The following is a 25,814-nucleotide window of genomic DNA, read 5'->3' as shown; positions in this document are numbered from 1 at the left end:
AGGTGGCGAGAGAGAAACTTCAGAGACGAGTTCGGGCAGGGAAGGGCCAGTCGGGCCTCCCTGCCGCCTCTGCGCACCATGAGGCCCAGTCCCTGGGAGGCCAGCTGCTTCCCTCGCCCCGCAGGCCGTCCTGTGGGCACCCCAGCTGCCCGGCCAGGCCACGGCTGATGCTCTTGGCTGCTCTCCAACCACAGACGGACCCCTAAAGTGGGTCTGACGCGCAGGCCCATGTTCTCTCCAGTGAGTGCTACCAGGACGTCCCTGCTCCCTTCACGAGCTCTTGTAACTTCGTGCATGTCCCTAGTCCCCGTTCCAGCCTCGTTTCACTGGCTGTGCTGCCTCCGGCACCTGGTCTGTTCATTCATTAACCATCTATGGAGCCTGTGCTCTGATGGCACAGCCCCGGGGCGGAGCAGGGGGCTTCCAAGAGTCCTCTGCTGCAGTGCTTGACGAGGACCAGCAGAGGGTAGGCCTTCTGATTGCGAAGCTCCACGTGCACTAGACGTCTCCAGCCCTGACGGTCCTCCAGTCTGCCCTGGAGACATGCCTCTTCTTAAAATCCTAATTCCTTTCCAGTTTCAACATCCCAGATTTGGCCTTCAGCTGTCAGGGAGCATGTTTTGGGTTCTCGTAGGTGGTGCCTCCTCATAGGTTGGAAAATAGGCCCCTGTGCTCCCTAGGACCCCAGAGTCCCTTGGGCTTGGTGGCCCCACCTCCCTACCTGCACTTCATAGTGCAGACCACTCAGCCCACCGAGGAAGAAGATGGACAAAATCAATGTCTCTTGGACTCTGGAAGTGGCGGCGGCGGGGGGGAGGAGAGAGGGCACAGGAACCCACACTCCCCGAGCCTCTGCCCACCATGGGTAGAGCTGGTGGAGCTGACCTGGGGTGGCCGCAGGGTGGGGAGGGGCCCGGAACCACGTGTCCCAAGCCTGAGAAATGTCCAGACTCGCAGACTGTTTACACAGGCCGGCTGTATGAAGCCAGAGAGCCATTTGTCACAGAAGCTGGACAGCTGCCCCCACTCCTGAAAGAATATGCCTTTCCAGTAACGTGAATGCTTCTGGCCCTAGCTTCTGGGTCTTTCCCCCACCAGAGGGAGGCCAGACGTCACCAAGGTATGATTCCGTCAGTCTGGCTTTCTGTGTGGGCCGCTATATTAGTTGAGGCTCTTGACTGAATGTGACGTGCACTTTTAGCTCCTCTTTCTTCCGAGCTGGTGTCCTCCACAGTCCGTCTGGGGGTGAGATGACTGCCAGCAGCACCAGGTTTCCCCACCACCAGCCCAGCAATCCCCAGGAGGGGTGTTCCCTTCCCCACAGTTCCAGCAAAAGTCCCAGGAGAGCCTTGGTGCGTTCACTGGAGTGACAAGGACCAGTCATTGTGGCCAAGGGGAAGGAGTTTCCAGAATGGCCGGGGCTGGCGCCGAGGGAGACTGTGGTCCTGCTCGCGGGGAGGGAGTTTTCACACCCTTTCCTGACGCCCCCGGTGGCACCACTGGCCCTCCACGTGAACCCAGGCAGAGTCCCGCCACCTTCTAGTCCACGCTGGCTCGTTGCTTCTGTTTCTTTCTCAGGCCATAACTTTATATCCCTTATTTACACTCTTCAAGGACATACCACATTCACTTCCTTTACTTCCCTTTGTCCAAAATTTCTTCCCAAATACTCTGAAATAACACCCCAGTAAGATCACATGTCACTATGTGGATAAATAACCATTTGCTTCCCTGACACCAGCTGGGATCATTGAAAGTTTTGTTGAGGTCACGGGACTTGCTGTGGGGTCAGGCGGTGAACTGGCCGAAGCACCGGCCACCAGACTCCCCTGGCCTGACTCTCAGCCCTGACCTCCACCCCACGCTCCTGAATTGGAGACCACAAATCTGACATCCACACACGATTTGCTTCCCTGTTCTCCGATCTCAGATGTCAGAGCTCAGCAGCCAGTGCACAGGGGTGACCGTTGTCTCTCTCTGCAGATAAAGTGGCCTGTGTGGTGCCCTCAGAGTGTGAAGAGTACTGTGGTTTCAGCACCGGCTGCAGCCCCATGGCCTACCCCGTGCTGGTGGTGGAGCTGCTGCCCAAAGGTGAGGCACGGACCAGCTGTACAGGGCTGTGAGCTGAGTCAGGAGTAACGGCACCTGTGTGCCGGCGGAAGTGTAGGCTCAGGAGGGAGGGCCCTCGGGGTGTCCAGGGAGCCTTGCTGGCCTCCTCTGCATCCATCCTCCTCCGTCTCCCGGGCACAGCCTCTGCACTGATCCCTCCTCACTCAGCCCCACCCTGGCTCCCTGGTTCCGTGGGTCGGTGCTCGGTGTTGTTCTGCCCTGTGGGCGTGTGGAGGTGAGGCTCCATCCAGTGGGATGGGCAGGGAGACAGCTTTCATCTCACCTGCTTCCCCACACCCCACAGAAATGGCCAAATGAATAGTACAGTTCTTTTTACAAATTCCACGTTAGCTGTGTGAATCAGGCGAGCAGTGTTGAGACAGTTCCATAAAATACGATGTGGATGGACTGCAAGGGAGGGAAACCCTGACATCCCACAGTCAGGAAGGAGGCTTTCCAGTTTCACCAGCTGAGCCTGTCTTCAGGCGCCCCAGGCTGTGGCCCAGGGCCATGGGACGCTGAAGCAAGGCCTGGCCCGAGTAGCCCCCGAGTGCAGCGGGGCCTTGCTGCAGCAGCCTCCAGTGCAGCCCAGTGAGCCTCAGGCTGTCCCAACCACACACGGAGGTCCCTCGGCAGGGCACGGTCCCTGCCGCTTAGTGGCCTTTCAGGTAAAGCCCTGGATTATCATGTTTGTAGCTAATGCTTGCTGAGCGCTTGCTCTGTGCTGGGCGCTGGGTTACCCCGTGTTCTCACTGTACCTTAATCTTAACAGCAGCCCTGTGTGGTAGGCACTTTCATACCTACTTCACGGATGGGGACACTGAGGCACAAGGAGCCGCATCACTTGCTGTGGTCTGGATCCTCTCGAGCCTCGGGGTCCTCCTCTGTGAAAGGGGCGGCAGTGTGTCCACTTGCCAGGCTGCAGGGGGCCATCAGGCGAATGCCTGAAGAGATTTTTGGCCCAAGTAGCTGCTCCTTTCCATTATGTAAAGACACAGTAGGCACATCACCAAGCGAGGACAGGTGTGATGCACTGATCTGTCTCAGAGGGGCCTCCATTCCAGCAAAGTCAGCGTGTGGGAAAGTCCTTCAGGCCTCAGGTACCTCCTGGCGTGGCCAGCAAGCTGGAGGCCCAGAAAGGGTCCTTCTTTTCCAGGTGTTCAAGGCTTGATGGTGTCTGCTCTATGGGCCTCTCTCATGTCCTCCCTGACGTCTGTTTTCAGCGGTGCCAGCGCCGTGTTCACAATGGACATCTATACCCAGATGCGGCCGACAGCCACTGAGAAGGAGCTCATGATAACAGGAAGGTGAAGGATGCCTCTAATCGCATGAGTTACTGCTCTCAGTGAAAGATGCCCACAGTGTGCCGTTATGCAGAAAACGGAGGCACTAATGCTGCATACAGAGTTCCCCTGTCTGTGTACAGCATGGTGGTGGTTTCTTTTTGTCTGTTGCAGTTTTGCTGTGAAGATGTATTGCTTTTATAATCACAAAGAAAATTGTTTCCATTTGGGAAAAAATGAATAGTCACAATGATAGAAACGGGCATAGTGTATTAATGTACCCCCCAAACTAGTCTTTGTGAGGAAGTTTATATACATTGTCTCACTACCTCATTCAGTAATCTTGACAGCTTTTAAAGGTAAGTTTTAGTCTTTATTCTCACTGTGCAAATGAGGGGAAAGTGGCTCAGAGAAGGGACTTGGTCTGTCTGAGATCACATGGTAAGCAGAACACATCCATATCAGGGCCCCATCTTTAACCAGGAGGCCACATGTGCTAGGCACAGGGCAGGGATATGAACGTGTCAACGTGGGCCGCCATCATTCCGTAGGGTTTCACGCTGGCTGCCCGTGGACTACTTGTGGCCCACACACTTTGAATGTGGCCTGTGTCATGCCTAAAATGTTTCCTTCATCCCTTAGCGGGCGCACAGAGCCATCTGTTTCACCTGCCTAACCCCTGCAGTGAAGTTTCCTGGTGCACTTTGTTAGCATTCCATTGTTTAAAAAACACTTTTCTCAGGAACTTTGAGAAACAGATACTAGTTTTATTTAAAGTGTCATAGAACATAGGGGGAAAAGGAAGACTTAAATTCATTTTATAAAGTTCAAAATATTGATGCCAAAACCTAACAAATACAGCGCAAAAAAAAGATTAAAACTGAAGACTAATCTCACTTTAAAATACCAATGTAAAAATTGTAAATAAAATATTAGACACATATCCAACAATATACTAAAAGGATGTTAAAAGAATGTCATCTCATTACCAACTGTGATTGTTGTCCGGAAATACAAGGATGGTTCAATATTAGGAAATGTACTAATTAATTCACCATGTTAATAGATTAGAAGAGAAACATCAAATATATCCAGATGATGAAAAGGTATTTGGTAAAATAGGTACTTTTCAACATGATTAAACATATCCTTATCACCTGAAAAGCCAAGATCACTCCTAATGGAACTAGGAAGGAACAAGGCAAGAATGTCCCCCTTACCACTGTATTTATACTAATATGTATATAAAGTAAAATACGTCATATATGGAGAAGTAGACCCACAGGTGAGGTCGGCAGACAAGGACTTTGAAATAACCATGATTAATATGTACAAGAAAGCTGAGGGGAAGGTGTATAAAGTAGACGAAAAGAATTGGGAATTTCTCCAGAGAATTAGAATTTATAGAAATGAGAAGCTTTTTCTGGAATTGGAAAATAAATATCGGAAGTTAAAAACTCAGTGGATGGGTTAACAACAACTAATTGGCTGTCGCAGAAGACATAGTGGCGTGGAAATGAATCCGTCAACAACATGCAAACTGAAGCACACAGGGAAGAAGGGACACACAGACACGGAAGAATAACACACTTGTGACTGGAACATTGGAACTATGCACGTGTAATTGGAGAAGCGATTCTGCAAAGAAAATGGCCTAGAATTGTTATCTGGACAATTATCCAGAGATGAAGAAATCCCACAAATGGGAGACAGGAAAAACACAAAGGTGAGCATGCCCAGACCACATGGTAGCAATACTACTGAGGACTGAAGATCAAGCAGACCTTTAGAGCAGCCAGAGGGAAATAACCACATTTCCTTCAAAAGAGCAACACGGAGACTGACAGCAGAATTTTCAACAGAATCTAAAATCCAGAAAACAGCGGAATGACATCTTAAAGTGCTTGAAAAAACTGCCCACCTGGAATTCAGTGCCCATCAAAAAAGCCTCCTAAGTGAAGGTGAAACAAATGTCTGTTCTAATAAATGCAAGTTGAGAGAACTTGCTACAGTGGAATTTCACTTTCATTACATTTCAGTTCTGTTACATTAGAATTTCATAAGAAATACTAAAGGACGTTCTTCAGGCTACAGGAAAATAACCCGGATCAAAGAGCTGACCTTCAGAGAAGGACAAACAGCACCAGAAAGGTAAGCATGTGGGAAATGGAATCAGGGAGTGTTGATACCAACGAGAGAAAAGTCCGTGCGATTTACAACACGTGGAGGGAAAACCTACGGCAGTGTCCCGGGAGACGGGAGTCAAGTGTGGTCAGTTACAGTTACCCTGCTTACCTTCCCCCTCCCAGAACCTACCTTGAGACTGACAGTTTGTACCCTTTGACCACCTTCACCCCTCTCCCCTACCCTTACTCCCCACCTCAGATGGCCACCAGTCTGCTCTCTGTTTCCATGAACTCGGGCTTTTTTTAGATTCTACAATAAGTGAGACCATATTTGTCTTTCTCTGTCTGACTTATTTCACTTAGTATAATGCCCTAAAGGTTCGTCCATGTTGTCACAAATGGGAGGATTTCCTTCTTTTTTGTGGCTGAGTAATATTCCATTGAGTATGTATACCACATCTTCTTTATCCATTCATCTGTTAATAAACACTTAGGTTGTTTCTGTGTCTTGGCTACTGTGAATAATGCTGCCGTGAGCATGGGGGTACAGAGATTTCTTGATAAGGGTTGCATTGACTCTATAGATGGCTTTGAGTAGTGTGAACATTTTAACAGTATTAATTCATCTAATTCATGAACACAAGATATCTTTCTGTTTATTTGTGTCTTCTTCAATTTATTATATCAATGTCTTATAGGCAGTGTAGAGATCTTTTATCTCCTTGGTTAAATTTATTCCTAAGTGTTTTATTGATTTTGATGCTCTTGTAACTGGGATTATTTTATTTCTTTTTCAGATAATTCATTGTTAGTATATAGAAACAGTACTGATTTTTGTGTTAGTTTTGTATCCTGAAACTTGTCTCTTCTTTAAGATTGAGGAAGGCTAAAAAAAAAAAAATGGGAAAATACATACCATGAAAAGATGAAGAAAATTTTAACAAAATAGTAGCAAATCAGGTCCAACAACAAATAAAAAGAATAATACACCGTGACCATCTGGAGTGTATTTCAGGAATGCAAGAACGGTTCTTTATTCAAAAATCAGTCAGTGTTCTTGACCGCACTAACTGAACACAGGAGCAAATGATATAGTATTCACAGCAGATAAAAACCCTGTAAACTTTTCAGTACCTATTTTTTTATCTTAGCAAATTAGAGAATTTAAAGGAACTTCTTTACTCTGACTTTTAAACACATATTTAAAAACCTGTAACATTTATCATGCTTAATGTTTATACGTGAAAATCTTTTCCCTTGAGACTGAGAATTAGACACACACGTCCACTCTAGCCGCTTTCCTCCACACTGTACTGGGAGTGCTGCTCTGTAAAAATGTGAGAACAGGACACAAATGACATAAGGATAGAAGTGGAAGAAGTGCATCATCATAAAAGACGTTATAGACAAACTGTTAAAATTTCAACGTGGGTTTAGTTTAACAAGACTGATACAAGGTCAAATACAAGAATTAATCATACTTTATGCATTACACATTACACACATTACCATTTAGAGTATCATTAAACCATATCAGATACCTAGGAATAAATCTCACAAAAGATTTGAGAAAATTGCTGAAAATTGCAAAGCATTATCAAGAGAAGTGAAGGAGACCTAGTGTAACAGGAATATACCACACTGGTGAATTAGGAGATTCGGTGTTGACAAGATGCTTCTTCTCTCCATATTCAGAGCAATCCCAATCAAAATGCAGGAACTTTTTTGTGTGCATGTAAAAATTGACAAACCAGTTCTAAAATTAATACAGAAATGCAAAGAGCAAAGAATATCCAAGGCAATTCTTAAAGCTGAACGAAGCTGGAGGATTTAAGCGAGCAGAGATCAGTATCTACTGTGAAGCAATTCTAATTAGACAGTGTGGTTTTAGTGCAAATGTAGTCAAATCAGTGGAACATAATACAGAATACAGGAAAAGGTGAACAGGTGAACAGTGGAGAAAATGATAGGGGGGAAGGATTTTCAGTAAGTGGTACTAGGTAATTTGGGTATTCATTATAAAAATAATACTGACTAACTATACACAAAATTCCATTTCAGATGGACTGTGTATCTGAATGTGAAAGGTGAAACAGTAAAGTTTTTATAAGAAAAAGTGGTTGGCATGACACTGGATTACCAACTACATATCATCTGCATGAACAGTAGCTTTCTTAGCATGTCTTAAAGAAATTTTTGCATCATCAAGAATTGTGTTCAAGTGGGGAGTATATATAGCTCAGTGGTAGAGTGCCTGCTTAGCATGCATGAGGTCCTGAGTTCAATTCCCAGTATCTTCACTAAAAATTAATAAATAAACCTAATTACCTTCCTATAAAGAAGAATAAAATGTTTTTAAATTTTAAAAAATTGTGTTCACGTATATCAGAAAGCAGATTCCAACATCTGATTTATAACTTCTGGCTCATGTTCTGTGATCCCCATGTCCTGCAGGATTTGTGCCATCACCGGTGCGTGTTTTGGCGTGCTCTTGGAAGAAGCCATCTGACCAGACTCCCTGATGCCTGGTGATCACACTCCTTGAGCCAAATCACCCAATTAATGTGTTTCACCTAGCGTGGGGTACCAGTGAGCACCAGCCCTGGCATACCAGTGAGCAGAATGTTCAGAAGCATCCTCGCTGCAGTGGCTTCAAGCACCTCCCATACATTTACCTTATTATCTTTCCAGTGTCTGTAGAATCTCTAGTAATGCTAATATGTAGGGAGGTTTCTTTTTCTCTTGAGCAAACCTACCTAGAGGATTATCCATTTTAATAAATCTTTCCAAAGGACCAACTTTTGGATTTGTTGATGCCTCTGTTTTTTGTGTTTTTTCCCCATTGATTTCTATTTTTGTTTCCTTTTGTCTATTTACTTTGGATTTACCCTGGTTTTCTTTTTCTTTTTTTAGCTTCTTAAAGTGGAAATTCATATTGTTGGTTTAAAACCTTTCTGATGTTTTATGATCACCACTTAAAACTACAAATTTCCGCTTGCTTTAGCTGCATCCTGCAAATTTTGATAAGTTCTGTCTTCATTTTCAGTCAGTTCAAAGTATTTCTTAATTTCCTCGTGATTTTTTTCTTTGTTCATGGATTATTTAAAAGTGTGCTTTTCAATTTCCAAGTATTTGGTACTTTCTTAATTCTTTTATTGTTATTGATTTTTAATTTACTACCACTGTGATCCAAAGATATACACTATGAGACTTTAATCTTTTGAAATTTTTTGATATTTTTGTATTCTTTCTTAATTTTTGTCTAATAGAAGCTTCAGTTGTGGTTATGTAGTTTTCTGTTTCTGTCTTATGGTTCTTTCAGGGTTTTTTGCTTCATATATAGTCAAGTTCTGGTATTAGGTGCATTTATGCTGGTTACGGTTTCCTGAGGAATTAACTTTTTCATCATTATGAAATCGCCCTTTTTATCTCTGCTAATACTTCTTGTCTTGAGGTTTGCTTCATTACCAATACAGGCCATACCAGCTTTCTTATGCTTAGTGTTTATAACATCTTTTACTTTCAGACTATAAATATGTTTGAAGTGAGTCCCTTGTAGAGCACATACAGTTGCATTTTGATTTTTTAATCTAATCTGACAATCTCTGCCTTTATAATTTGAGTGCTAAGTTCACTTTCACTTAGTGTAATTATTAACAAGGCTGGAAATAGTTTCTATATTTTATTTTAATTTCTTCTGGTTGTTTCAGGCATTATACTAGGCATTATTAACCTATCTTAGTCTACTTACAGTTAATACTGTATCATTTTATGTAAAATGTGAGCTCCTTGCAAGAGTATATGCCATTTTCCCCTTTCATCCTTCATGTTATGTTTCTCATATTTTTACATCTACATCCACTATAAATCCCACAGTACAGATGAGAGTGATACAATTTTTTGCTTTAAGCAGCCAATTGCCTTTTAGAGAAATGAAAATGAGACACTGTAGGTAGCATCTTATGTTTTACTTTCTTGGTGCTCGTCATCCCTTCTTTCAGGTTTGAGTTTCCATCTGTGTCATTTCCCTTCACCCTAAAGAACTTCAGTTTGTCTTGTGATGCAGGTCTGTCAGTAAAAGATTCTCTCAGTTTTTGTTTATTGGAAAATATTTTTATTTCATCTTTATTTTTGAAGAATTTTTTTGCTGGATGCAGAATTCTGGGTTGAAAGGTTTTTTTTGTTTTTTGGGTTTTTTTAAAAATTTTAAGTACAGTCTTCCATTCTCTTCTGTCCTCTTGTTTCTGATGAGAAATCATCAATAATTCATAGTACTGCTCTCTGTGTGTAATGTACCTTTTTTCCTGGTCTTCAAGATTTTCCATTCATTTTTGGTTTTCAACAGTTTTATTATGATGTGCTTAAGGGTGTGTTTGTGTGTGTGTTTATCCTGATTGGGCTTTGCTGAACTTCTAAATCTGTAAATTATTGGTTTTCACCAAATTTGGAAAATTGTTGACCATTATTTCTCTGCGTATTTGTCTGTTCCATCCCCCATATTTTTTGTGACTCTACTTACACACATACTGGCTCTTTTGATATTGTCCCACAGATCGCTGGGGTTCTGTTTACTTAAAAAAATTTTTTCTCTGTGTTCTTCCATTTAGATTTCTATCACTCTTCCTTTAGGTTTATTGGCTCTTTTTTCTTTTCCAATCTACTCTTAAGGCCAACCAGTGAATCTTTCATTTCATTTATTGAAATTTCAGTTCTGGAATTTCTATTTGGTTCCTTTTCAAATTTTTTTTTTGAATGTCCAGTTTTTTGTTGATTTCCTGTCTGTTCCCTCATAAGTATCATTTTCTTTAAATCCTTTAAGATAACTGTAGTCACTGCTTTGAAGTCTTTGAGCCCTTGGGGTCAGTTTCTATAGATTGCTTTCTCTCTTGACCATGGGTTGCATTTCTTATCTCTTCACATATCTTGAAAATTTTGTTATATACTGAACATTGTAGGTCATACGTTATAGAAATTCTCGATCACATTCCTCTGAAGAATATTGGTTTTTGTTTTAGCATGCAGGTAAATTACTAGCTGATCCCCTTAAACTTGCGGAGGCCTGGTTTCTTATACTTTGTTAGGGTGTCTCTGTTTCAGTTTTGGTCTAGTTTTATCACAAATTCTTAGTCCTGGGATACAGCCTGTGCTTCTAAGGCATGGCCCTTGGGGGGTTTCAGTGAGACGCCTGAAATGGTACCTAGGCCCTCTAACTTGATGAGATTCAGACTCCAGTTTCTGTCTCCCCTGCTATAGGCAGCCAAGGAAATCTTTGCTCAGCTTTTTCTGCCTTCCAGCAGTTGCTAGTTGGTGGACTATTTGGAAATTCTTCCCCATGTGCACAGCCAAGGGCTTAAGGGGAGTTTATACAAATCTTTAAAATCAGATACTGTAATCATATGAAGTTTTTAGAAATGTATTACTCCTCAAGAAATGAATACTTTCTATGTATTATGTATTTTCAGCATGACCACCTCAAACACACCATCCAGCTGTGGTGAGAATCTACCCATGATCCAGTAACAGGCAAATGGACACTCAGTTTTATTTGTCCAGCAGTTGAAGGGTTTTGCCTGCAGCCCTATGGTCAGTTCTGTTAGTGTTTAGGGGTATGATATTTCCTCTGCCACACTGATGAGTGGGCCCTGAATCTAACCTAAGGAACAATTAAAACTAGCTAATAACAAAAATAAACAAATGGGACCTAATTAAACTTATAAGCTTTTGCACAGCAAAGGAAACCATAAGTAAAACAAAATGACAACCTTTGGAATGGGAGGAAATATTTGCAAATGATTCAGCTGACAAGGACTTAATTTCAGAATATACAAATAGCTCATACAACTGAATAACAAAAAGCAAACAACCCAATCCGAAAATGGGCAGAAGACCTAAAGAAGCAATTCTCCAAAGAAGGCATACCAATGGCCAATAGGCATGAAAAAAAATGCTCAATATTGCTAATTATAAGAGAAATGCAAATCAAAACTACAATGAGGTTATCACCTCACATCAGTCAGAATGGCCATCTGTAAAAGGTCCACAAACAATTGCTGGAGAGGGTGTGGAGAAAAGGGAACCCTCCTACACTGTTGGTGGTATGCAGTTGGTGCAGCCGTTGTGGAAAACAGTATGGAGAGTCCTCCAGAAACTAAAAAATAGACTTACCATATGATCCAGTAATCCAACCCCTGGGCATATATTCAGAGGGAACTCTTAATTTGAGAAAATACATGCGCCCCAATGTTCACAGCAGCACTATTTACAGTAGCCAAGATGTGGAAACAACCTAAGTGTCCATGGACAGATGACTGGATAAAGAAGTTGTGGTGTATTTGTACAATGGAATACTAATCAGCCTTAAAAAAAGAAAAATAAAATAATGCCATTCATACGTGGAATCTAAAAAAAGAAGACACTAATGAAGTCATCTACAAAACAGAAACAGACTCACAGACATAGTAAACAGTCTTGTGGTTGGTTACCGGGGGAAAAGGGGTGAGTAGGGATAAATTGGGAGTTCAAGATTTGCAAATATTAATTAGTATATATAAAATAAGCAACAGGTTTCTTCCATATAGCACAGGGAACTATATTCAATACCTTGTAGTAACCTGTAATGAAAATAAACATGAAAACGAATATATATGTGCTTATGTGTGACTGAAACATAATGCTGTACACCAGAAACTGACACATTGTAAACTGACTATGTTTCAGTTTTTAAAAAAAGTCTAGGTAATAGTTTATGGCTTGTAGATACTTTATTAAAAAGAAAAAAAACTCTTCAAATTACCACTGACTTTTGATTTAACTTACAGGTTTTTTGTTATAGTCTTACTCGCTGTCTCCATTGCCTGGGTGCCTGCTATACAGGTGGCTAACAAGGAACAACTGTTTGAATACACGCAGGCAGTTCTGAGCTACCTGACGCCGCCCATTGCTGCTGTCTTCCTGCTCGCCATGTTTTGCAAGAGAGTCACTGAGCAGGTAGGTGGGAGTTCGTGTGACCACACCTCAATCAGCCTCCAGGTACAGCTCCAGCACAAAGGTGAAGTCCTCATTCTTAAAGATGGGACTGTCTGGTTGCAGGAGACAGATGATACCCAGTGAGCAGATAAAGACTTCTGAGATTGGTGTGGTGCTGTTTAAAAGTAAAAAAGGATTGTGGAGATTGGCAGGGCAGGTGCTGGGGGCAGGGGGACACAAGGACATCAGCCAAGATGGTGGGAGAAGATTTCTCCTAAGAAAGTGACCTTGAACCTGAATCCTGAAGGATGTGATCTAGGAGAGATCCAGGCAGAGAGAAGGGCGAGTGCAAAGGCCCAGCGGGCAGCACAGTGGGCAGGACCCACACACAAAAGAAGGCACAGGAAGTGGCTGGAGTGGACCGCCCAGGGTAGAGGGCGGAGCCAGGTGAGGTCAGCTAGGGCAGGTGAGACTTGCTTCTGAGGGCGGGCTGTCAGGGCTTCAGCAGAAGCAGGGCTCCCTAGTCCATGTTTCGGGGGACAGCTGGAGAGCGGTGGAGGGCCCACCTGTGTGAGAGCAGATGGTAGTTCCGGATCGGGGTCAGGGCATGGAGATGATGGTAGGATCTGCTGACGGCTCGGTGGTGTGGCAAGATGGGAGGAGAGGGGCTGGGGATGACTCTCGGGGTTTCGGCCTGTGCATCCAGGCAGGTGGAGGGGCCAGTCACAGCAGCAGGGAAGACTGAGGCCGCTTTGGACACATCACCTTTGAGATGCCTATTCATCGTCTAACTCACAGGGCCTCCAGTGTCTCCCAAGCTCTCTGACTGACCTGGGAGAGCATGCAGGCGTCTCAGGTCCTCGCTCAGCCCGAGGAGGAGTCCTCTCCTCACGGTGCTAACACTCTGCTTCTGCCCTTAAGACAAGGTCAGTTGTAGAGCTGGACTGGTCGGGAGGCCAGGCTGCAGGTGGCCTGTCTCATCCCCCGTCTTCCTCCCAGGTGACTCTGGGGGCTCCTCCTTTGGCAGGGTGCCTTCTGGGGGCTGACGAGTGGACTTTTGATTGGCTTCTGTCGAATGGTGTCCGAGTTTTCCTATGGGACCTGGAGCTGCTTGGCAAATGACAAGTGCCCTCTGATCATCTGCAGCGTGCACTACCTCTATTTTGCCATAATCCTCTTCACCATCAGCCTCTTCGCTGTCCTGGGGATCTCCTTATTCACAGACCGGATTCCAGATAAACACGTAAGTGCTGCCTTAAGGATGCTCCGGGGTCAGCCCACAGTCCCTGCTTCCCCGTGAGCTTTGTGGAGAAGTGGCCGAATTCTTCCCGCCTTCTCCTCGAAAGTGGGAGGGCTGGGGGTTGGGGATGATGAATGAGTCAAAAATAGGCAAATAACACAGAAAGGGCCTTGCCTTAACAACAAAACGGAACAAAAAAGCTTTTCACCATCCTCAATTAAGTATTCACTGAGAATGAGAAGTTCGGCTTTTAAAATGCAAATTTTCTTTGAAGTGTTAGGTTTGCTAACCTGAGTATGAATTAATGTAATCAAGGCCCACCTGGAGGGGATTAAGCCAGCAGGAAGGGGACAGTGATGCTGGCTGCACTGTGACCTGTGGCCGCACACACGCCTCATTCTCCTAGCACAGCCACTTCCGACCTCTGGGGAGGCAGGTGTCAGTCTCCCCAGTTGTAATATTAGAAACTCAAGTCGGTTGTCCACGATACCAGAGCTGTAAGTGGCAAGGCTGGGCCCCGACTAGGCTCCACCTTGTCACCTACTTGGGCATGGCCGATACGTTTAGCAGGACAGGGACCTAGCTGAGCCCGAAAGCAGCAGGGAGGGTCCTGGATGTCCAAGTTGAGGGAGAGGGGAGCTCAGAGGGTAGGTGGGTCTATAAGACCTGTGTGCCCTGGGGTCTGGGTGAAAGCTGGAAACGTGGAAGACAGCCTCAGGGGCCTTCAGCTCAGCCTGGGCCTCCCTCTGGCCACCTCTCTGCTCAGTAGTTCCCATGTGATTTGTTCCTCTCTTGCACACAGAGCCTCGTTAGAGAGGGATGGGGCGAATGGGGAGGACAGTCAGGAGTGTCCGGGATGCACTCACCCGCCACGTGTCCCCGACTCTGCTCCCAGCACCTGAGAAGCTGGGGCAGGGTAGGGGGCCTGAGTTCTGCGGCTCAGCGGCTCAGGTGGTCAGCTTGTCTGACTTCTTTTCTGCTGCTCTTAGTCTCACCGTTTTGGTCTTGCCCGCTTCTCAGGCAGCCTCCTGCTTGAGTGTTTCCTACCCATCTGTGTGCGGGTACTCTGGAGGGGAGGGGAGGTGGGAGAAGTGGGAGACCGAGCTTGCGGGTCACCGCACTGCTGCGCACTGGGTGCTACCAGGGGAGGCGGGACCGCACGGAGCCCAGGTCCTTCTGCCCAGTGGCCTGGCCTGCAGGGCTGACCGGGAGGCTGGGGAGGCAAATGTGACCCCGCAGCATTGTCAGGAAGCAGCTCAGGGCTAAACCTGGTCTCTGTCATGAACACAACGGAATTTTCACCACTGCCATTTCAGTCTGAGAGGTGGGGCTTAGAGGGGCTGGCTGGGGAGGGGCCAGCCCCACTCATTCACATCCCGCCACGTTTTGGGAGATTGAGGGAGTGCTGAGATTCACATATACCAAGTCTAGCATAATAGACTAAAATCTATTTCGGGACAGACTTGGTGGCAATGTTCGTTTAGTTATGCTTCTACTGACCCCAACCCTTAAAAAAAAAAGGCAACAATTGGCTGGATTTTGTCCCTGCCCAAAGTTTCCATATGTGTTTTTAGGAAGAGAACAAAATAACAGACCAGAAGGGAAAGGCATCTGCAAAAGCCTTGTTGAGTGTGAGTGATGGGCCAGGGCCAGGTGAACCCTGTACCCCAGGTGAACCTGGTGAACCAGGTGAAGCCTCTTCTGGGCCATGTGAGGGCTCATCTCTGACAGCCAGGAGGGGCTTCCAGAAGGAATGCAGTTCCTGGGTTGGCCCTGACGGGCTCGTCCACCAGAAGCAGCAGGCCAGGCATGATGGGTGGCTTCTCCCACCCTGAGGGGCACAGAACTGGAAGGAGCCCTGAGCGCATTGCCCCCACCACCACCCCTCACTGTCCAGCCCAGGACACGAGGCCCAGGACACTGAGGCCACCCTTTGCAAGGCCACACGCCACAGGGTACCAGAGCCGGAACTAAAATCCAGGGTTCCCAGCGCCAGGCTTTCCCCACCCGCATTCCCTCCATCTCTTGTTGCAGTCTAACAGCCACATCTTTTTTCAGTCCTTGGAGACCCCAGCACTCAGCTGCCAGCTGTGGCACTGTAAGGCCTGCGTGACAAAGCCCCAGGTGGTGACATGCCCCTTCTCTCCCCCTAGCTCCACCGCCTCTGTTGGAGTTTGCGGAACAGCCAAGAAGAAAGGGTAGATCTGGATGAAGAAATACGATGGAAGAGGCCCACACCGCAGGCACAGCCAGGTGAGAAGGGAGATCTAAAGCCTGCGGCAGGTCCTGTGCTGCCACCCCAGCACCCCCACCCCGCTGGCTCCACTGCCAGGGGAGACCCCCTCTCCTTTTCCCAGAGGAGCCTTGGGGGTGTTTGTGTGGGTTGAGATGCCTCTCAGACATTCATGTGGCTGTCTGGGCTGGAGAGATCCACCTGGGATGGTCAGCCCTGGGAGCAGGTGCCAGGGCAGGAGGAAGGGGTCTGGTGTAAAGTGAGGGGCAGGGAAACACAAGTGTCTGGTGATCTAGAAGCATTTCGGGCGGGGTGGAGGGGTCCGTGGAGGCATCTGCTGACCAGCCGTGGGATTTAGCTACACAGAGGTCACATTGTGCCTCAGCAGGAGCGACCTGGTAGAGAGGAGGAAGCACTGGGGACCGGGGAAGGGATGGCAGGTCCTGGAGTCTCGCACAGGGTTTCAGACCCAGAGGGTTTCTGGGAAGTGGGCAGGAGATGGTCCTCAAAGAGGAGGGGAAGCAGCCCCACTGCAGAGGGCACCAGGCGAACCAGGTGGGGGACAGCTGGATCTCAGTCTGAGAGTGTTCCAGGACAGGCTTGGGCCTGGGAGCTCTGGAGGGCCCAAAAGGAATCTTTCGGCAGACGGGGTCAGAGAAGGGGCGTAGGGGCCACGGGAGGGTGACCTGTGCCTCTCGAGGCCCTGACGCAACAGGGATAAGGGCCTAACAAGATTAGTGCTGAGTCTGGGGCAGAGAGGTGAGTAGGCTGTGAGTTTGGAGGAGGGAGGGAGGGAACGGCCTGCCTGGGAGAAGGCGGCATTCTGGGGCTCCCTCTCCACTCCTGCTGGGGACGTTCAGAGCCCAGAGGGGCCGGGGACCCTCTCCTGACACCTGCAGGGCCTGAGCTAGGCTGCCCCACACCCCTGGAGGATGCCGGCCTCCCGGGATTGCGCTCCCTCCGGGGTGGAAGGAACTGCCCATCAGGGCCCTCAGTGTGCTGGCCGCTCGTTCTTGGTGCACCTCCAGGCCCCTCTCCTCCCTCACCCCACAGCCACAGGTGGATGACGGTGACGACAGTGGCTCACATTCATTGCCTGTTTGGGATGGGTCAAGGACTGTGGAAATTACACCAACGTGTGAAAGGCACGGTCATATCCCCATTTTAGAGATGGGAGGCTGAGGCACTGAACAGTCCAGTAATCTTCCCCAGGCTCCTCAAATAACCAAGCACTGGGGGAACCAGGGTTTGAACCAAACAATCTGACCCCAAAACGTGTGCTCTTGGCCACTGGCCAGTTCCCCGACCCGTCCTACAGTCCCTGGCCTGTGGTCCATCATGTTGGTCACATGATCAGTTGCCATGTACATATGGCAGCCTTTTGGGGCCTGGCGGCTGCATGATAATGTGCTAGAAATCAGGCCAGGGTGTGCTGCTCACAACCGCCCGAACGTACAGGGGTGTGTGTCTCTGGGGCCCTCCAGGGCAGGACCCTGCCCCGTAACAGAGGCCCCTCCGGCCCTGGCTGATGATTTCTGTCATCCCTGGTGCTGCCTCAGCCTCGGAGCAGAGCTGGCACAGAGGCTGCCTAGCGGGATGAGACACTGACCTGGTCACAGCACACACTGCTCGGAGCGTGCTTGTCTTGTCTCAAGGAGGGAACCATTCTCAGGCGCAGCCAGGCCCACGTGGGTGTTTGGAGCTGGCCGTGGTGCTGACCTGTGCCTGAGCAGGCCAGGGAGGCCAGACACTCAGACACTGGAGGGCCGTTCAAGGCCTGGAGGAATGACTGTAACTTTCCTGTAATTCCTAGACTTCCCTCCTTTCCTGGGGAAAACACCCATGATGCCCCTTTCAGGGGCCCAGAGAGCTTTCCTTTGGGCCAGGCCGTGAGCCCAGTATCTGCCTGTAGAAGCACTGCACTCCCCAGGTGCCGAGGAGAGCAGAGCAATTGAGGCTTCTTCCACCATCAGAGCAGCAGCCACTTGCCCTGGACCTGCAGTCTGGAAGGGCAGGCTTGCCCTGTGACAGCTGGGCACCTAGGCAGGCTGAAGGCTCTGCCAGTGCAAGGCAGGCCTGGCCCAGGCAGCCCCACTCCACCCTACCGCACCCCAGGATGCACCCCAGGGTCCTGCTCTCCCATGTCTCTGAGGATGTCTGCTCGTGTTCTGAAGCTGGGGCTGGACTGTTCTGCATATTAGGAGTGAGTCTTCTGGTCTTCCTGCTGGACTCACCACTGAACCGTCAGCCCCTAGGAAGACCTCCCTCCTGGCCAGCACCTCCTGACTGGCCCCTGTTCCCTCTATTGCAGGCATATTCAGGGAGGCCCAGACCTGCCTCTGGAAGGCCTGGGACGTGTACTGTGGCCTGGAGCCACTGCCGAGCCCCAAAGTGGCCCCAGGAGAGGCCAGTGTGCAGAAGATGGAGCATGGTGACAAATCTGAAGGGACAGAGTGTGGTGATGCATCAAAAGGGACAGAGCTCCGTGACATCTCGGAGACGCCCTGCTTAAGAAAGGTGTCCAACATCTGCGGCTTCCTGCTGATTCTGCTCACAGTCTTCTGCTTCCTCTACTTCTCCTAGGGCGGCCGGCCCTGGGCGCTGGGGAGCGGGCAGCCACTGCCTCTCACAGACGCCCTTGTCGAGGGGAGGAAGCGCATCCTGCCAGGAGGCCATGGACCTGGGACCTAGGATCACATTGATGAAAACGTGCCCTCTGTCACGCGGCACGTGCCACCAGCTGCAGGGCGTGTGGGCCGACAGGGCAGTGAAGCCCATCGGCGAGTGCAGAGACTGCAAATGAGAACGTCTGTTCCCTTGTGAAATGACTCATTCTCTCCAAATGGCTCTACTGCACAAACACTGACTTCCACTTTAAATTTAATTTTGGCTTTTTATCTCTAGATATATTTGGGGGTTTTGCTTGTGTTTACTTTACTGTCACCATTTTCTTCCCGTACCCACCCTCTGTTTGTTTGCTGTGTTCTCTCCTCCTCTAAAGGTATGGCTGCTGGAAAGATGCCCCTCCCCACGCCAGGGTCCCACCCACAGGGGCGTGCCCGCTGCTGGTGACCACACAGGCCAGCTGGCGCCAGACCTGCTGGAAGAAAATCTTGGCTCCTGCCTAGACCAGTGTGGGCTGAGGCAGTCCCTGCCCGAGCAATGGGCCTCCCTCCAGCTCGGCACTGCCTGGCTGCACCCCTGGGTGGCAGGTGGGGAGGACACTCTCCTCCTTACGGAGCTCTTCCCCAGTCGCTTCAGTCGGCCTGCTGTTGGGACTCTGCTGGGGGTTGGGTGCAGGGCTAGATTCCCGTTAGCTGCCAGGTGTGGGCCACTCCAGGCTGTTTCCTTAGGGGCTTCTAAGCCCCTCCTTCCTCTTCTTTCCTCTCAGGCCAAAACAAATGATTCATGTCTTTAGAGAAAGTTTCAGATGCTTTGAAGTGGTCTCGGCAGGGGCCCACCTAGCACTGCAGAAGGCGCACCGTGAAGGAGCGCTCAGGGCCGGCCCCTCAGCCCTTGTTTAGTCCTTCAGCTGACATCTTTGACTGCCTGCTGTGCTGTGTGCCAGCCACTGCTCGGGGCAGTCCTGGATGAGCTTGTGGTCTGTGAGGGCAGCAGACAGTGAATGCCAGCAGTGATGGCCAGCATCCCAGGTGGCCTGTGGTTTTCCTGCCCAGGTTGTCACATGCCAGCTGTGGAGCCACTCCACGTGGAAGGATTAGAACCAACCACATTCCACAGAGGAGGAGACCGAGGCTCAGCACGGGAACCTAGAAAATAGGAAGTGGGCACAGGCCTGGAGCGAGGCCATGCACCGGCCCTGCAGGCACATGCACACTGCAGGAGGGCCCACGGGAGAAGGCCTCCCGTGACTGAAGCAGGAGGGCATCTAGCTGATCAGCGGGCAACGTGTGGGAAGACACGACAAGGCAAGAGTGCGAGGAGGCCTGTGCACAGTAGAACTGTGGGCTCAGGGAGGGCAGAGTGGGCAGGGCCCGACCTGCAGGCCTCAGATGCTTTAGGGCCCCGAGTCCCTGGGATCTTCGGCTGGAAGTGATAGGGTCAGGTTTGCTGGATGCTGCTGGAAAGATGAAAGGGAGGCAGCTCTTTGGTCTTGGCCACAGAAGCGAGGTGAGGAAGTCAAGATCATCGTTTGGAAAGGGTTGGAGCAAGAAACACACATCATGCTGCCGATGTGGCTCTAAGGCCTACCGCCTTCAGAAGTCGACCTGTGGCAAACATGGCTATCCTGCCAGTGAAAGAGAAATTATACCTGGAGTGCTAAAGCTACAAGACGAAATACCACCAGGACCGGCCGAATGAGGCACCGAAAAATTGTATACTGCAGATGCAGGCATGGATTCCGTGAAGGAACAACACCTAAACCCGAGAGGGCGGCTGTTGTAGCGCCCAGTTCGTCTTAAAGGTTTCAGTGATGAGTCATGCAATAAATGTTCTGGTTTTGGAAAATGAAAAATAATTAATTTTTAAAAAAAGATGAAAGAGACAGAAACACCCACCAGAAGGGTATTAGAGGAATCCAGGCGAGTTAGCAGCAGAGAACAGACAAGGGAAAGGCATCAAGAGAAGCCAGCAAGTAGAAGTGACAGGACTTGAGTGACTAGACTTCCAGAGGAAGCGACTCTGGCTCGAGCACGTGAGCAAAGGGTGCACCAGTTCCAAAGACAGGCCGCACTGGAAAGGAGCAGGTGCGAGTGAAAAATGGAGCACCTTTTAGGACATGCTGAATTTGAGCTGCATGAAGATACTTATTGCTGCCTCGACAGTAGAAGTATTCTGATCCATGAACATGGGATGTCCTCCCAGTTATTTAGGTCCTCCTTGAATTCTTTCAACAATGTTTTGTTTTCAGCACTCAAGTTTTGCACTTCTTTTTATTAAATTGATTCCTAGGTGTTTTCTTCTTTTTGATGCTACTGTAAATGGAATTGTTTTCTTTCTTAAAAATTGAGATATAGTTGATGTACATTATAAGTTACAGGTGTACAACATAGTGATTCACAATTTTTAAAGGTCCTATCCCATTTATAGTTATTATAAAATATCGGCTATATTTCCTGTGTTGTAAAATATTTCCTTGTAGATTATTTTGTATGTAATAGTTTGACTTCCTAATCCCTACCCCTTTTCTTAATTACATTGTTTACTGCTCATATACAGAAAAACAATTTTTGTATATTGCTCTTGGATCCTACAACTTTCCTGAACTCATTTATTAGTTCTAATATTTTCATGTGTATTCCTCAGGATTTTTCATATATAAAATCATGTAGTCTGCAAGGAGAGATAGCTTACTTCCTTCTTTCCAATCTGGGTGCCTTTTATTTCATTTTCTTGCCAAAACTGCCAGTACAATGTCCAGTAGAAGTAGAAAGAGAAGGCATCCTTGTCTTGTTCCTGATCTTAGGGGGAAGCATCTAGTCTTTCACTATTGAGTGTGATGTTAGTGGTAAGTTTTTGCAGATGTTATCATGTTGAAGAAGTTCTCCTCTGTTCCTACTTTGCTGAGAGTTTTTGTTTTAGTTTTGGTTTTGGAGGTTTTTTTTAATGAATGGTTTTTGGATTTAGTCAAATGCTTTCTCTGTATTATTAAGATGATCATGGGTCTCTGTCCTATATTCTATTTACATGTTACTTTGATTCATTTTCATATGTTAAACCAACCTTGCATTCCTGGGATAAATCAGTCACGGTGTATAATGCTTTTTTATGTGGCTGGATTTGGTTTGCTAGTATTTGGTTGAGTTTTTGTGTTTATATTCATAAAGGATATTGGTCTGTAGTTTTCTTTCCTTGGGATATTAGCCTCATGGAACGAGTTGGGAAGTGTTGCCTCCTATTCAATTTTTTTTTTTTTACTAGTTTGTGAAGGATTGGTATTAATTCTTGCCTGGAGTGTTAAATTGGACAGGAGATGGACTGGCACTAGAGACCCAGATTTGGGGGAGAGAGGACAGTGGGCTGGCCTAGCTAAGGGGAATCTGGTAGAGGAGGCCCTGGTCAGGCAGATGAGATTGTGCGGGAGAGCAGAACAGAGCTGTGAGAAGCACCAGCACCCCTCGTCAGGTCAAAAAAGAGGGTTCTTTACAGAAGACACCAAGTGGGCACAGCCACGGCCCTGGGAGGAGGTCCAAGACAGCCACCACAGGAAGGGAGCACTGGCATCCAGGCCACCGCGTGGGCCAAGCACAAAGAGCATGGGGTCTTGGCAGCAAGGAGGCCAGAGCCCTTGGACCAGAGCCCCTCGAGGTGGGAGGATGGGGGTGGAGCCAGCCTGCTGCAGCTGAGGCAGGGTGGGGACGTGAGGACATGGAGCCCCTCAAGCACCTGTTTTCCTGAAGGAGGAAAGATTTCCTCTTTTGGGACCTCTTTCGAGAATGAGATTTAACCTGAAACTGCAGCTGGGCCCAGCAGCCAGTCCTTCTTGGAACAAGGGGGCCTGCTTGGGCCAGTCCTGCAATCCCAGGGACACAAACATCTCTGTTTCTTCTAGGAGAGCAAAGGCCCCAGTCACAGAAAGGACTGCAGGAAGGCACTCACCTGGGGTTCTGGTTCTGCGGGGACTGCCTATCTGGGGAGGCTCTGTCCTAGGAAGCACGGCTGCTGGTTGGTGACATAATGAGGGAGCCTCCTTTGAGGCGGGGAGCGCAGAAAGCTCCCGGAGAGAGCAAGGCTCCAGCTCGGCCCCCGACAAGTGAGTCCAGCCCTGAAGCTGAGTGGCTTCTGCAGTCTCTCCAACAGAGGTCAGAGCCCTGCCGGACTGGGCAGGGGGGCCGGGAGACCAGGGGGTCCCCATGCCTCCTCCCCCACAAGCCTGGCTTCTCCTTCCTGCCAGGCTCTCTGGCCTCCTTAGCCAGTTTCACTGCGGGAGAATGGAGGCAGGGGGAGGCACAGGTGGGAGGCTCCCCCAGGCCTCCTGGGGTCCCGGCAGGCAGCAGGGGGAGGGCTGGGGGCGTGGCCGGCCTTAGCTTACTTAGGTGACTTGGCTTTGGAGAACGCAGCTGTTTGGGGGATGATCTTAAGGAAGCTACCCTGTTCTGAGTGCACATCCATGGGGTGGGGCTGAGGGTCTCTTACAACTCACCCTCCTCCAGGCAAGAGCCCGCAGGGAATGGCACCTGTGACCTTCTTGTCAACCAAGGTGAGAAGGAGGCAGATCTGGCAAGCAGGGCCGTGCCAGCCACACCCACCCCAAGGTCACTCGAGTGTCTGGCTTGGGTGATGCCTAGTCCAGCTGTGCTCCTTCCCCACCTGGCTCCCTGCCCCCACCTTGTCCCTAGAGGCTCGGCCCTGCACTCTCCCTTCCCAGGGGACTCCTGGCCCCAGCAGGGAGCAGAGATACCTCGCACCTGTCCCTGGGCCTGGGTTCAGCCCATGCCTCCCAATCCTTCCAGGCTGGGCATTCTCCCTTTGGCCAGAGAGAGGAGAGACCGTGTTCCAGGAACATCAAGTGTCGGTCAGACCCAGGGGAGGGGATACAGTGCGTTTATTCAGGCATGGAGTCAGCAAGTTGGCCTGCTAGGAGGCTCAGGGCTTCCACTCAATGACTTGGATGGCGATCTGGGCTGCCTGCCGCATGGCTGCGCTGGCGTCCTTCTCAAGGGCGCGGAAAGTGGGCACGTGGGCCTGCAGGAGCTTGCGGCCCTCGGGGGCCTCAGCCAGCATGGTGAGGGCCTTGATGGCGTTCAGGCGCACCTTGCTAGAGGACAAGTGCAGCAGCTCCAGCAGCGGACGGATGGCTTCTGCGTCCAAGGCCGCGTACTTCCCTGTGGGCCACCAATACCAGGTACTCCCAGGGGCCTCTGCCCTCCTCCCTCGCCCCCAGCCCTCCCCAGCCTCCCTCTCCCCAGCCCCCACAACACAGGTCCCGCTCCCTCCCTGGCCCCCGGGCCCCCCCACCCTGCCCCTCAACTGGCTTCTCCTCAACCACCCAGGCGCCTGTCCCACAGTCCAGTCCTTGCAAGGCAACACGAATGATCTTTTAAAAATTAATGCCTAATCATTCACTCGTGGGGTAAATATTTCCTGAGCACCTACTCTGCACCAGGCACAAAAACTCACCCTCTTGGTACTTACAGTCCAGTGGGGGATGCAGAGATTATGGGGAAAAGGAGATGCCCCTCCTTAACCCTTCACTGCCCACCCCTTGCCTGCTAAAAGGCCACGTGGCTGCCCCCTCACCCCCTGCACGGAGCTCTCTCCTCTTTGCTGTGGGACCTGCCCAGCTTCCTTTGCCCTGATAACTCCCATCATCCTTTGAGTCAACACCACACCCTCCCAGAGATGCTCTGTCCTGGTGCTGTGCCCTCTGCCTCCCCAGGTCACTCATCACTCCTGCCAAACCACAGACAGCAGAGGCTGAGACATCCAGGTCCCCACCACCCAGCACAGGGCCTGGCATGTGGCAGGGGCTCAGGGACTCTTGGCTGGAGTGCCAGCTCAGGGGATAATGGCCTCGCATCCCTGAATTCCCACGTTGCCTGGGCCCAACTCTCCGGCCCTCCCAGTGCCCATACAGGAAGCCCAGGTAAAACACTGCGCTGAGGCTGCCCTGGCGATCAGCATCCTGACAGCATGCACGATCGGTCAGAGGGGGCTGTGGGCGCTGGGAAGGCCTAGCCTCTCCCCGTGGTGTGCCCAGATTCCACCATGGGGGGCCATGCCTGAGGGCTTTGCAGCTTGCTGATTGAGGAGAGGCCCGGTCAGTCCTCATGGAACAGCAAGGAAGCCCAGGACACAGGGCGGGCACAGGTGAGCACAGGCATATGGAGGTCAGACAGCTCTCAGAGGTCCTGCAGGGAGGGCCGGCCCACCCCCACCTCCAGGTGGGGAACCCAGCCTGGTCCCTTCTGATCACCCAGTGGGGTGACAGCACGGACACCTGGCTGGCTGGGAGTCCAGGGTGGGGAGATAACCTTACACTCTTACTTGTCCCCTCCACACTGAGAAAAGGAACACGAGTCGATCAACACCACAGAAGCAAGGGCCCCAGTGTTTGCTTTGACCTCAGGATAACCGACTCGTGGACAGCAAACAAATCAATCCCAGGATTTCAGCTCAGAGGGGCCTGGGTCAGAGGCAGGAATTCCAAAACCGGGGAGCAGAGAGAATGACCCAGGAGAGGCTCCAGTCGGTAGGCCCACGGTGGCCGGGAAGAAGAAGAGGGTGGAACCTGAGACCCAAACTTGGAAGGACTTCACAACAGGCCAGGAGGAGTGCTTTGGCGGGCCAGGGAGGGACAGCACCCTGCCTCCCTGGGGCTGCGGTGACCCCCACACAGCAAGGCCCAGCGCAGGCCCGGGGGTGCCCAGCCGGCAGGTGGCCTCACCTTTGGTGGTCACTGTGGCGTACGTGAGGGCCCCGGCCGCGTTGGCCTGCACCTCGTCCACCTTGTCTTTCAGCAGGTGCGCCAGGATGGGGATGACATCATGCTGCCACACCTGGTTCTTGCCCTCCAGAGGGATGCTGGGCCAGAGAGGGGACAACTGAGTGGCTTCACTTGGAAGGAGAGGGGGACAGGGCTCAGGACCACCCCAGGGGAATCACTGGGAAAGGACTTGTGTTGGGACCATCCCTGGTCGCCAGGACACTAGGGTGCAGGGGAGCAGTGATGTGAGGTTTGGGTCCCACCCCTACACTCAGACGACCTGGGAGCACGGCCCAGGGCCACAGGAGGCCAGACCACCCAGGAGCCAGGGGGTGGCAGGATGAAGGGAGGTGGCCACAGGCAAGCACAGCCTTAGGGCCGGTCCTCAGGAAGCATCCCTGTCCGGGATCACACACCGCCTCCCTCCCTCGCAGCTCTGAGGCTCTGTGAGCCCTCAAGCTCCAGCACT

The 25,814-nt window shown here is 49.8% G+C and overlaps 2 protein-coding genes and 1 pseudogene across 15 annotated transcripts in view; 2 read left to right on the top strand and 1 right to left on the bottom strand.

Annotated features, from left to right (window-relative positions):
* The window catches only part of LOC102510780 (sodium/glucose cotransporter 1), a 59,044-nt gene extending 40,475 nt beyond the window's left edge, over positions 1-18,569 (top strand). For 13 of the 14 annotated variants that reach the window (XM_032471317.1, XM_032471316.1, XM_032471324.1 and 10 more), the window contains 6 exons: positions 1,984-2,091; positions 3,266-3,416; positions 12,337-12,505; positions 13,512-13,727; positions 15,878-15,977; positions 18,269-18,569. In XM_032471317.1, coding sequence (XP_032327208.1) covers positions 1,984-2,091; positions 3,266-3,416; positions 12,337-12,505; positions 13,512-13,727; positions 15,878-15,977; positions 18,269-18,540 — 1,016 coding nt within the window. In that variant the 3' untranslated portion in view covers positions 18,541-18,569. Of the gene's footprint in view, positions 1-1,983; positions 2,092-3,265; positions 3,417-12,336; positions 12,506-13,483; positions 13,728-15,877; positions 15,978-18,268 lie in introns of those variants that run through there. The other variant, XR_004316523.1, reaches the window with a different exon arrangement.
* Positions 18,570-20,019: 1,450 nt separating this feature from the next.
* LOC116660881 lies at positions 20,020-20,915 on the top strand (annotated as a pseudogene).
* A 2,542-nt stretch (positions 20,916-23,457) lies between these two features.
* The window catches only part of RSPH14 (radial spoke head 14 homolog), a 57,142-nt gene continuing 54,785 nt past the window's right edge, over positions 23,458-25,814 (bottom strand). Inside the window, exons 6-7 of the mRNA XM_032471660.1 lie at positions 25,307-25,443; positions 23,458-23,744 (exon numbers count right to left, since the gene is read on the bottom strand). Coding sequence (XP_032327551.1) covers positions 23,506-23,744; positions 25,307-25,443 — 376 coding nt within the window. The 3' untranslated portion in view covers positions 23,458-23,505. The remainder of the gene's footprint in view (positions 23,745-25,306; positions 25,444-25,814) is intronic.

This window comes from Camelus ferus, chromosome 32 (genome assembly GCF_009834535.1).
Source record: "Camelus ferus isolate YT-003-E chromosome 32, BCGSAC_Cfer_1.0, whole genome shotgun sequence".
NCBI classification, from domain to species: domain Eukaryota; kingdom Metazoa; phylum Chordata; class Mammalia; order Artiodactyla; family Camelidae; genus Camelus; species Camelus ferus.
This window is presented reverse-complemented; position numbering and strand designations above follow the sequence as displayed.